The sequence below is a fragment of the Stigmatopora argus genome, chromosome 1, assembly GCF_051989625.1.
Source record: "Stigmatopora argus isolate UIUO_Sarg chromosome 1, RoL_Sarg_1.0, whole genome shotgun sequence".
Classification (NCBI taxonomy): domain Eukaryota; kingdom Metazoa; phylum Chordata; class Actinopteri; order Syngnathiformes; family Syngnathidae; genus Stigmatopora; species Stigmatopora argus.
Window position 1 is genome coordinate 7,136,711 of NC_135387.1, and position 11,641 is coordinate 7,148,351.

Genomic DNA, 11,641 nt, shown 5'->3' on the forward strand with positions numbered 1-11,641 from the left:
CACAAAATAACAATAGATAAACTTGCACATGTTTAGGATGATTTACAGTGGTGTGTAAAGTGTTGATCATGGTTTAATACTTGCTGGATCATCGTCCCATACACCTGTTGACAGAAGAGAATTGAATTATGATGAAGAATAAAAGGAAGCTCTCGCCCTCGATATCAAAATCTGCTATTATTGAAGATAGACGTCCAATCCATTTTGATTTGGGGAGAGTAATTAGCACAAAAGTGGTTTCAACGGAGCAAAAAAAAATTAAAATGTATTTTTTCTTAAGTCAGTTATGCAACACAAAATAGGACTATAATCAAATTATGTTCAAATATTTTGTTCCAATCCATCTGATTATGTAGTGGTTATATAATTATACCTGAAACATGGCATCCACTATTGTAAAATACTAAACTAAAATTTTCCCAGGTTTTTGTTACACAATCCTTTTTTTCATCCTACATAAATGACCAAAATCAATTGTATGTGTTTTTTTTTTATCAACTCTTTCAGTGTATCTCAATTATTGGTCATTATTTTTGACAAAAAAACTTCCTTGAACTGCACCAAAATGATCAGAAAGTGACCAAACATCATCAGGAATTGACTTGGAAATGCTGTATATTACAATTGATCACGGCGAACCCGCCCAGTCAAAATGGATTGGACATCCATCAATGGCAGTTTTAGAAATGTTAATTTGACAATGTTATAGTGTGTTCAATGTAAAACCTTTAAATTTTAAACCAAATCTAGTTCTTCTATCAACATTATTATTATCAACGGCAGCCAATGAGCTCATTGGTAATGCCACGAGAGCAAACTGCTTTATTTGTATTAGAGAATGTCATACATTGAAAAATGTGTTCATGTAAATTGACATCCAAAATTTCTTTCTACGCTACCAATCAACAATAAATGTGTACCCTCAACAGCCCAATCCGCTGAATGACCCAATTCTGTCCAAGCGTACGCCGAAACAGCTCCTTAGCCCGCCTTTCCTGTAGCGGCTCCAGGAGCGCTTGGAGGTCCGCAAGAGGTCTTTGAAAAGAAGAGCAAGGACGTCCGCTTTTGCCTCCATTGCCGAATTGTTGGAGTCAGCGGAGTCCCGCGCGTCCCCCTCGAGATTGCCGTGCTTTGATTTCTTGGCATCATTGGTGAGATCTTGCATCTCCTCTGAAGACTGAAGAGGCACGTCATTGAGCTCGTCCAAAATCAGCTTTAAACTCTGTCCAGAGAGAAGGACAACAAAGGAAAAAACATTTAGGAAAATCTGTATTTGTAGTTGAAAAAAGAAAAGATCATACCTGTAGATCAGAGTTGGGTTTGCCTCGACCATAATCAAAAACTAAAAGCAGATTGAAGCAGCAAAATGACAAAGTCAGATTCATGCTTTTATTTTTATTTCTTCTGGAGTGCGACTTGCCTGTCCTCTTTTTGGCGCTGTTGTGGTTCTCAGCGCGACCAGGTAAAGTCTTTATAGACAACTTGTTGACGTCACTGTGGTTGGAAAATTAATGATGTGTGGCTAATGTTCTAACGAGCGGGAGTACATGCAGACACAAGTGAATGAGAATGGAGTCATCTGTAATGATGTTTCATTATTAGGAATACAGCCATTTGTCGTTTGATGTGAAAGTTCCTTCAGAAATACTCCAATGCTCCAAAACCAACAGGATGTGATGCAAAATGAACACAAAGTAACCTGAAAAATTTCTTAAAGTGAACATAAAATGACCTCCTAAAAAAAGATGGTGAGTGACCCACTCATGTAAAAAATCAACAATAAGAGACACAAGATCAACAGGAAGCGACTATTAAATACGCCAAAATTAACAACCTATAAATCCCCTAGAAATAAACTAAAAGTGGCACAAAATCAGCAAGTAGTAATTTCATGTTCTAGTGACACAATAAATTGTTGTTTATTGAAACCAAAAACAAAAACTGTTGTTACGTTTCTGGGGCGGTGGGTGGCACAGCCATTCAATTCAGTGCTAAAGTACCTTCTCTCTCATCTCATTTTCTGAACCGCTTTATCCTCATTAGGGTTGCGGGGGGTGCTGGAGCCTATCCCAGCTAACTCCAGGCCAGAGGCGGGGGACACCCTGAATCGGTGGCCAGGCAATCACAGGGCACAAGGAGACAAAGGACAGTTCAATCTCAGTGGGTTTCAACATTCCTGTGTGGAGTTTGTATCTTCTCCCCGGGGTTGCGTGGGTTTTCTCCGTGACCGGACGTTTGGTCGCCGGACGTTTGGTCACCGGACGTTTGGTCGCCGGATGTTTGGTCGCCCGGACGTTTCGTCGCCCGGACTTTTGGTCGCCGGACGTTTGGTCACCGGACGTTTGGTCGCCGGACGTTTGGTCGCCCGGACATTTGGTCGCCCGGACGTTTGGTCGCCTGGGTGAATATAATTTTGAGAGCTGGTTTCAACAGTAGATATTTAGATATTAAACTCTTTCTCATGAATATAATTTTGAGAGCTGGTTTCAACAGTAAACTCTCTGTCATGTTGTCAAACGTCCAGCGACCAAACGTCCGGCGACCAAACGTCCGGCCGACCAAACGTCCGGCAACCAAACGTCCGGCAACCAAACGCCCGAGTACTGTTTTCTCAGGGAACTCCATGTTTTTTTTAATGTCGGAGGAAACCGGAGTACCCAGAGGAAACCCACGCAGGCCCGGGGAGAACATGCAAACTCCACACAGGTGGACGTGACCTGGATTTGAACCCAGGATGCCAGAGCTGTGAGGCCGACGCGCTAACCACTCGCGTCACCGGGCCGTCCGCTAAAGTACCTTTGAGATATAAAAATGACTCCCATTTTATTCATATGCTGTAAAGGCAGATAGTGAATCTGAAATGGGATATTGCATCCATCAAAGGATGTCAGAGGTTAATTAGACTCACTTCCTAGTGCTTACTGGAGTGATTTTATGGACTGTAACAATTAGCCCTGGACCCCGTAAAGTGGACCTGACGTGTGGAGGTATATGGCTGCTAATTGACATTTGAACATCCTCTCCACAGGAGGGCCATTATACTAATTGGATTCAGGCCTAAGGGCAGCGTTTTTATTTTAATGAAAAGATTAAGATTTGTAGCTTTGTCACATTCAGATCAAAACACTCAATCAACAAATATTCCCTTGCTTCTATTTCATTTAGATTTCATGCTTTTAAAGATTTTGATTTGTTCTCAAAGTCATTTTAGTTTGGACATTTTCCATGTTCAATATATGACACAACAATACCCCCACTCCAAAAAAAAGTTCCATTGTTTTCTGACCTCTGTACAAATGAAATGAGTTTAGAAACTATTTTTATTTTTTATTTTTTTACTTACTGACATTTAAACCTGACATGAAGTGTGCATTGCTCTGGTTCCCCTCCATTAATATCCTTAATTAGCACTTAAGCAACCTGTCATTTAAACAACAGTTTGCATAACTGAGATGAGGAAGCCTGAAAGGAATGTTACCCAACTGGTAAATGTCACAATTATATCAGAGCTTCACCAACATTTAATTGTTAATTACTTTGTTTTATAAGCCTGGTGGGCTTTGTCTGGTGAAAAGAATGCTGAAGAGTATTTAAAATATTCATATTTTTACCACATTTTGACGGCATCTGGTGATACAGTTGAAAGTGTAATGATGAAATCTTATGATGTAATAAGAAACCCTGCTCTCTGCCATTGCACTGAATTGCATTGTACTTTTGGTTTACTTGTATTTTTCTCCCCAAAACCCTGCGTATTTGAAATGAATGGCATAATAGTGGCTATCTTGGTTGGAGCGAGAACTGACAGACCTCCCAGTCAAAATGAATTAGGCGTCTCTCGGCGTCAATTGGAGCCAATGGGATAATCCTTAAGAATAAAATAAACGATGAAAACTCAATTTAATTTTCACGATTTTGATACTCTGAAAATGACGTGATGGGCCCGATTTCTGATCACATGAGCAGATTGACGATATCTGTATTCTTTACCACAATGCTTTGCCAGATTTCTGGAGAAAACCTGACAATTTACCAGGTAGAAAATAAAATCAAGCCACCCGTTGGTGCAGTGATTCTTCCGCCTGGTTTGGTGTGGGCAGTATGGGTTCAATTCCCACTCTGTGTTGGTGTGATTGCAGTGGCGGGCTGTGAATTTCAAACCGACACCTTCAGTGCTATGTCTGAATCAATCCAACCCTCAAAAACTATTTTATGGCTATAAAACCTTTAATGCAGCTACAGCTGCGACACATAAAAAAGCATCAATCATAACCTCATACAATTTAAACATTATTTAGGAATATAGCCATATTTTACTCACCAAAAATCATTTTTATTTGTACACAAAATCTATCCTCCTTTCTTTCCTTCTTTTCTATCGCCATCAAAGCTAATGCTGAAAGTTAAGCCTGTCGTATTTCTGGCACAAGTTTTTATTTGATTTTGGGCGGAAAATGTCCGTTCCCGGTTGTGACAGGCTTGTTGCTTTGGAGTTGTCCGGCCTTTCTTAATGACGTCCAGCTTTTCTTGAAAAGTCCGTCTTGAAAATGGCTTTGACGGTAAATCTGCAAACAAATCAATTTCTTCTCCTCCTTCAGCCATTGGGGGTTGACAAAACCGGTATTAAATCAACACAACAATATATTTGCTCGTGCAGCTCGCTCCAGATACAGTTTGGTAGCTCTGGCTAGTCCACCCTATCACTAGCCAATCATAGTTTGTGAAAGTGATGACGTATCCCTACGCCTGTGAGAAGGCCTTGGTGTCGCCAACTCGAAATCTGATTGGTTAAAACAACAGTTTTATCCACGCTTATTTTATGCTGCAGGGCCTGCAGAACTGATTGTGAAAGCGTCCAGGTTGATTTCTGACCCTGGCAACAAATAATGGCTGAAATGTGATTGGTTAAATGCTTAAATATGAAAACCCACATCTGCAGCGCAACCAGGGGAAAAGCAATGTAAGGAAGCTGACAGACAATTTGGAATTATTTGATAAGTATTCATGGACAAAACATAATTAACATCAGTCTGTGATTCAGATATTTTTTTAGGCCAGCAGAGAAGGCTTTACAGGCCATGACGGCTCACCACTGTGTGGTGTGAGCATGAGTGGTTGTCCGATTCATTGTTCCCTGAGATTGGCTTGCAACCAATTCAGGGTGCCCCTGCCTGCTTCTGTGATAGGCTCCAGCACACACCACGACCCTTGCAGTACGTTAAATGAATGAATGAACTACAAAATCATAAGTTAACTAGTATACAGAAATCACTTCAAATCAGCTTTCTGGCGATCTATCTCTATTCCACTGATGATGATGATGATGACACATTTGTCAGAGTGTCAGTATTGGCCAGTGCATGTGAAGAATGTCACACATGATAGGTGATGACAAAGAAAGCGGCAAAAGCTCATCCCCTGTCATCACTGATGTAAATACTCAGTTAAATGAAACAGAACATATTTTACAAATCTGATTTCCACATATACAAATAACGCCAAAACCAATACCCAGGTCAATTAGTCAAATTACCAGCAGTTGGGACACACAATGAGGCTATTCCTTCATGAAGAGCAGCGACATAACAAAGTTGACACCAATAGAAGTGTCATTTCCACTTACTGGTAATCACTGACAACATTGCTGAAAATAGCAGCCGACAATTGCTTTCACAAACACTGAGTCAGAGCTGTTAACTGTTAAACTTAACTTAACTTGAACTGAAATGGTTATGGGTGGTTCAGAAGTCATCATGTAGTTCTACATCTGACATTAAGCATAGTGGGCCTTGCATCTTGATACCTCCAAGCAGGGCATTTATTTGTCCTCCCTTTTGGAGTTGCATCTGAATGCAACATACTAGTGTGCTCATCAGTGCTTGCTGCAGCTACAGTGAGAAATGTGAAACACTACTATTTTACCTCAACATTTGATAGAGTATTGTCAACTTGTAGGCACCACTGAATACTTTTCCAAAGTCAAAGTGGTACTTGGCTGTACTTATCAGCGCTGGATTCTCTTGTCTTTTGTCTCATCTCATTTTCTGATCCGCTTTATCCTCACTCAGGTCGCAGGGGGTGCTAGAGCCCATCACAGCCGACTTCAGGCCAGAGGTGGGGGGGCAACCTGAATTGGTGTTCAGCCAATGACAGGGCGCAAGGGGACAAACAACCATTCACACTCATACTTAAGGGCAATTTAGAGTGTCCAATCAGCCTACCATGCATGTCTTTGGAATGTGGGAGGAAAACGGAGTACCCGGAGAAAACCCACGCAGGCCCGGCGTAAAATCTCTTTCTGTGCAATGTGAAACATTTTTTTGTGCAAATGTTACATGGTGTTTTCATGAAAGTTCTGTTTGTTGTCCCCTGATTTTGCATTTATTTGTAGTGATGAAATTTAGTTTCCACATTTAAAGCCATAAATGTTCTGAAGGATAATGTATAAGAAATAATGCATGCCCGCCAGAACTGTATCTTTTTCTGTTATACATCAGACTATATCATGTTAACGGTATATTATGATAAATTGTCTTGTAATGAATGTCTATAATAATAATAATATTGTTATCAGGTAGAAAATTGATTGTGGGTAGTACATTTAGTTCATTCAGAATTGCATTTTTTTCTTTCCTCACAAAATGCCACAAGTGTCCTCCTTTTTGGTGTTGTGAAAACTTTGGCTGAAGCAGAATGCCATCATCAGTAAATTCCATGGCATTCATCAGCCCTCTTATCTATTCTTGTCATGGACTGATCCCATGCTTCATAGCCCTTACATCATGCTTTCCCTCATGCACTGGAAAGACTAGCATACACATGTGACCCTTCCAGTGGCACCTTTGCAAAGATAAGGTTATTTTCACACAGCAGGGATGTTGTTGCATATATTTAGCATTAGCTCATGTTATTTTGAACACGCATCACCTGAATAAACCCTAAATGTGTTGTCTCTTATTTACATTTTAAAGTTAGTGCAAATTCCCTGTCGTGGCCATGAAGTGAACACATCAATTGGACTTGGTTCTTTTAAAAATTGCTTTTAGTGCCAAGCACATGCTCAAAATATAACTTTCATTATCCATGGTTGTCAGGACACAGTCTATTAAATCAAAGTAATGCCTCTTGTCATAACGGTCTTTTTCAATAGTGGGACGTGTGATCTGAAGCGTAGCGACAATGCACTTTCTGCCGTTATGCGTTTGTCAGTGCGCTTACCAGCTGAGTTTCACTTCTTTGAGAAAATTGTGTGCGTTAAAATATACATGTATTGATTTTAAAAAGGTCAGGTCTATATTTGTATCTTTAGTATTTAAGTAGAACATGCAATTTCTGGAGACCTTCCTGCGGAATTCGGTGCGATTTGGAGTCACTTCCTACCAATTTTGCGTGACCTCTTGTTTATGTTGGGGCACTTCCAGGTCACGTTTATTGATTTTGTGCATTTCTGGTTCACCTTCATGATGATTTTGTGTCTTTTCAACAACCATCTATAGATTATCTTGCAGGTCCACCAATGTGGAAATGTGTCAGCATGGTTTTGATAAAAAATATGTATTTTGGGGCAAAACATGACTTTTTTGGGGAGGCTTCCAAAAGGTTCTTTGCATCGCATGAGTTTTAGGGAATTTTTGGGGATCCTTTGACTTCAGTCAGATCATACTCTCAACAAATAAGTCTAGAGAATGCTCATCTTTTTAGAGCACAGATGTTTCCGAGACATGACATAGTGTCTCATTAAAAGCTCTTTAGCAACCCTTACCCCACAACAGGCCTCCTATCGTGTTCAGATGGGTAGCAACGGCTTGATCTCAGGCTAAGACCTTCTCCACCAAAACAACAGCACTCAGCAAATTCTAAAGCACATCATAACACTACAACTGCATGACATTATTTTTAAAGATTTTCCTTTGGGCAACAAGTCCGCTAATGGTAAATAGGCAAACAAAGTACAGTATTCCCTCAAATCTGGCAGATAATGTAGACTGGACATAATCAAAAACTCAATTCTAGTAGTCAGGGCTCATCAATTCCATATTTTTAACACATTTAATAATGAAAAGCAGTAAGATAAAATAATTCAAGTGGTTCAAAAACAGTTAATCAGAATTGGGATTTTTAAAAAAATGGAACAGAATAGATCCACAAAAATGGAAGGGTCAGTTCAAGATGTGATGCACATAAAAAACGAAAACTGATCCTATTAAATAGTGATGTAGTGTTGTCGCAGTTTGGCCACCAGGAATTCGTGGGTTAAATTATGTCTTGTGATAATGCCAACAATCTGAAATGAACAGAAAATGAACAAGTCAGTGCAAACCAAGTTAAGGTGAACTGCTTCAGTAACGACAATATAATACTTACTTCTCCTACAGCATTGACCACAGGTAAATGCCGTAACCCCATTGTTCTAAAAAGGTTAAACACCTGTGAAATGCGGGTGTTTGGGGACACCGTATATGGGCAAGGGTTCATATAAGGAGTGATATCCTGTAAAGAGAGGGAACGTTTATAGCACGGTAAAAGCCAAAATACAATTTTAACATGGAAAGACAAATGGCTGAATGGACTGTACCACAATCATTCGGGGACTTAGTTGGGTTAGGTCCAAGTCGTGGATATCGGGGAAACGCGGGTAATCTTCAGTCATCTCGGCATACGTTAATCTGGGCTGAGTGGCACTCTGACAAGAAATATATTAACATTGTACCATTGTAGTCATTGTTTTTAGCCAAATGACATAGTCATATAGCATCACTGACCGGCTGATTCTCGGCATAACAAACTCCTCTCATGAGTAGATTGACCAACTGAGAGCGCAAAATGAGCCCGTGGAAAGTAAGTGGTCGAAAACGCTCTTCCATCGTCCAGTCCTCGCTGGGAGACTGGTCTGGACACAGGTTGGGGTAGGGCACATGCCTGAACATAATAAAAGACAAGAATGATCAATGAGATGAAATATCCTCATTTCTTTGTGAGTAAACCATGACATTTATTTCCGTCACACCTCCGCTCCAACATCTGCTGCAGGAGGTCCTCGCCTTCCTCGGCTGGCTCCACGGTGGCACGTGGCTCGTCGCAAACGTTCCTCAGCTCGCTGGACGGGTACGACTTCATGGATTGGCAGCGTCGTCTTTGCTCGCTCGCACGTGATACAACACTGGATTTCTACATGGCAGACGGATGACACTAGCTTCATTGTAGACCTTGATGAACCCTTAGAGCTCAAGTCACAGATATCGCACACAGTGCCACTGATACTTAAGCCATTTTGACTGCGATCTTTTGCTGCCAGCTTCTACCAGTCAAAACTGGATGTCTAGTGCTATCAATGGCAGTCGATGTATTAAATAACTGCTTCATTCAGAACGAGCAGTTGCTTATGTGGAACAGAAAAATACCTTAAAGTGGATGTTGTTGCTGACTAGGATGTTGCCCTTCATGAAGTCCTGCTCATTGGGTCGATTTTCGGTAACTACAGGGAAGGCATGGTAAATGGTGGTCCGCAGGATGCTGACGAGAGATTGGACCCGGGTGTGGGGGTACACGTAGGTGAGGTTGGGCTCCATTATGTCGCTGGCAGTCAACCTGTGATAGATTGCATGCTTGAAAGAACGTTTCTTCGCTTCACTTTTACAGTATTGAACTATAATAATTGTGAAAATATAAAATGTTACTTTCTATACATTTACACAGTCAATACAGTCTTTAGGGCGGCCTGGCCGCTGAATGGTTAGCGCGTCGACCTCACAGTGGGGGACATGGGTTCAAATCCAGGTCGGTTCAGAAAATGAGATGAGAATACATTTTAAATTAATCAAATAAACTGAGATTAAAATAGTGTAATCAGGGTTTTAAAATCTTTTTTTCTTTGTAATACAAATAAAAGGTTTGCATTTCGCATATCTACATCTATCAGCACTTTAAACGGAAATGGCACAAAATCAATAGGAATTAACTTGATATGTATAGGAACTAACACAGAAATTTCCCATAATATAAGTGAAAGGACTGAGAAATACCCTGTAGTACCCTAAAATATACCTCAAGTGACCAGAAATCAAGAGGAAGTAACCCTTTACTGAGCACCAGGGCAAAAGAATCCCGGTGCAATTTCCCCAGAAATTCAATTTTCAGGGACAAATGTAAAATCCCCCCTTCTCACTTTTTCCTCACTAATCTTACTTGTCCATTTGAACCTCAGTTTCCCACTCCAGAAGTGGCACGCCCCTCAGCTGGATGTGAATGTCATAGATACCCTTGTTGAACAAATCCCCTGTCCACTTTGCAACCTAGTGAGCAACATGGAAAATGTCAAAGAAAGACAAATCATGTCAAATACAATATTTGTAAAGAGGCATATACCATCAATGTGATCATAATGGGAAGACCATATGTGATTTCATTAGTGGATTCAATCAGGATGACTGTTAGGCTGATGGTCATTCTGACAACGCCTCCCAAGAATGAAGCTGCTCCAATGAGAGCAAAAGTCCCAGCATAGATGTCCATCCCCAATTTCCTGTCAGATAGAAATACAGTGGTACCTCGACTTACGAGCAATTTGAGATATGGGTAAAATTTCGGGCAAATATTTATCTTGAGATACGAGACAAATTTTGACATACGAGCAGACAGCGGACGCGAGAGGCTGCTCATAAGAACATCATGGGCACTGTCTCTCTCCCCACAACTCCCTTGTGTAATGTCTAACGAGCACTGGATGGAGCCTTGCATTTTTTCTGTGTTTTTTTCTTCCGTTAGTCAATGCGAATGGCGGAGCTTCTACTAATACGAGAGGACTGCTACTTCCCGGGCAAGTTGGCAAGTGGTCGTGCGTTATCCTATTGTGAGGACTTTGTGTGCTTCATTTTGGGAATATTTCGAAGGGAATACAAAAGCAAACAACCCTCGATAGGTTGCATCTAAAAGTCTGGGTGGAGGCGGGGCAAACAAAAACAAATTTAAACTTGTTTTTGAGTGTGGCTGCATCGTTATCCAAGTTCATTTAAATTTGTTTACGTTATGTTACGAGCGCGTTGCCGTGCAAAAAGTCCCTCCCCCTCTCTCTGTTTCTCTCTTTCCCCTCCGCGAAATCCGTCTAATTTTAGTACTATTAAACACATTTTAGTGCTATTAAACCACTAGTTATTTGTTACTTTGTTAATAGATGGCGATTATGAACAAATAAAAATGTTTTTACAATCCAATATCCTGTTTTTGGTGTTTTTTCAGAGGGTTGGAACGAATTAATTTGTTTTTAGTTCATTTCTATGGGAAACATTCATTTGAGTTACGAGTAAATCGACATACGAGCTCAGTCCCGGAACGAATTAAGCTCGTATCTCGAGGTAGCACTGTATAGTGATAACCGGTATCTGTGTAGTTTCTCAGTATTTTCACATCTTGTACAATGGGATACCACTTTTAAACTTACACTTTAAGGATGTTGGCCACCAAACGTCCAAACGCGGCCCCGCAGAGCAGTGAGGGGACGAAGAGACCGCTTGGTACTGACACACCGTAGGTCCAACAGGCCAGCAGGAAGTAAAGCAGGAAAAACACTGATAGTGTCACGGGGCTGAAGGTACCTGAGTGGTTAGATAGGGGCCAGTTAATAGGACAGTATTATGATAACAAA

General features: G+C 40.7%; 2 protein-coding genes across 2 annotated transcripts in view; both read right to left on the bottom strand.

The window, feature by feature from the left end:
* nppal (natriuretic peptide A-like) lies at positions 1–2,209 on the bottom strand. Its single transcript, XM_077602205.1, has 3 exons — positions 1,302–2,209; positions 921–1,222; positions 1–104 (listed from the first exon to the last, which is right to left on the bottom strand). Exons 1-2 carry the CDS (start codon positions 1,383–1,385, stop codon positions 923–925), a joined length of 384 nt encoding a protein of 127 aa, XP_077458331.1. The 5' UTR covers positions 1,386–2,209; the 3' UTR covers positions 1–104; positions 921–922.
* Positions 2,210–8,016: 5,807 nt separating this feature from the next.
* Positions 8,017–11,641, bottom strand: part of clcn6 (chloride channel 6) — a 15,929-nt gene continuing 12,304 nt past the window's right edge. The window contains exons 15-23 of the mRNA XM_077617587.1: positions 11,438–11,591; positions 10,366–10,522; positions 10,186–10,292; positions 9,402–9,588; positions 9,008–9,168; positions 8,763–8,919; positions 8,576–8,683; positions 8,365–8,490; positions 8,017–8,284 (exon numbers count right to left, since the gene is read on the bottom strand). Coding sequence (XP_077473713.1) covers positions 8,204–8,284; positions 8,365–8,490; positions 8,576–8,683; positions 8,763–8,919; positions 9,008–9,168; positions 9,402–9,588; positions 10,186–10,292; positions 10,366–10,522; positions 11,438–11,591 — 1,238 coding nt within the window. The 3' untranslated portion in view covers positions 8,017–8,203. The remainder of the gene's footprint in view (positions 8,285–8,364; positions 8,491–8,575; positions 8,684–8,762; positions 8,920–9,007; positions 9,169–9,401; positions 9,589–10,185; positions 10,293–10,365; positions 10,523–11,437; positions 11,592–11,641) is intronic.

What these genes read in the sequence shown, in the direction of transcription:
- nppal (XM_077602205.1), bottom strand. Translation starts at nt 1,385, where the DNA reads ATGAATCTGACTTTGTCATTTTGCTGCTTCAATCTGCTTTTAGTTTTT. An exon ending in AACCCAACTCTGATCTACAG is followed by an intron (nt 1,223 to 1,301) that starts GTATGATCTTTT and finishes CTCTCTGGACAG; the next exon opens with AGTTTAAAGCTGATTTTGGA.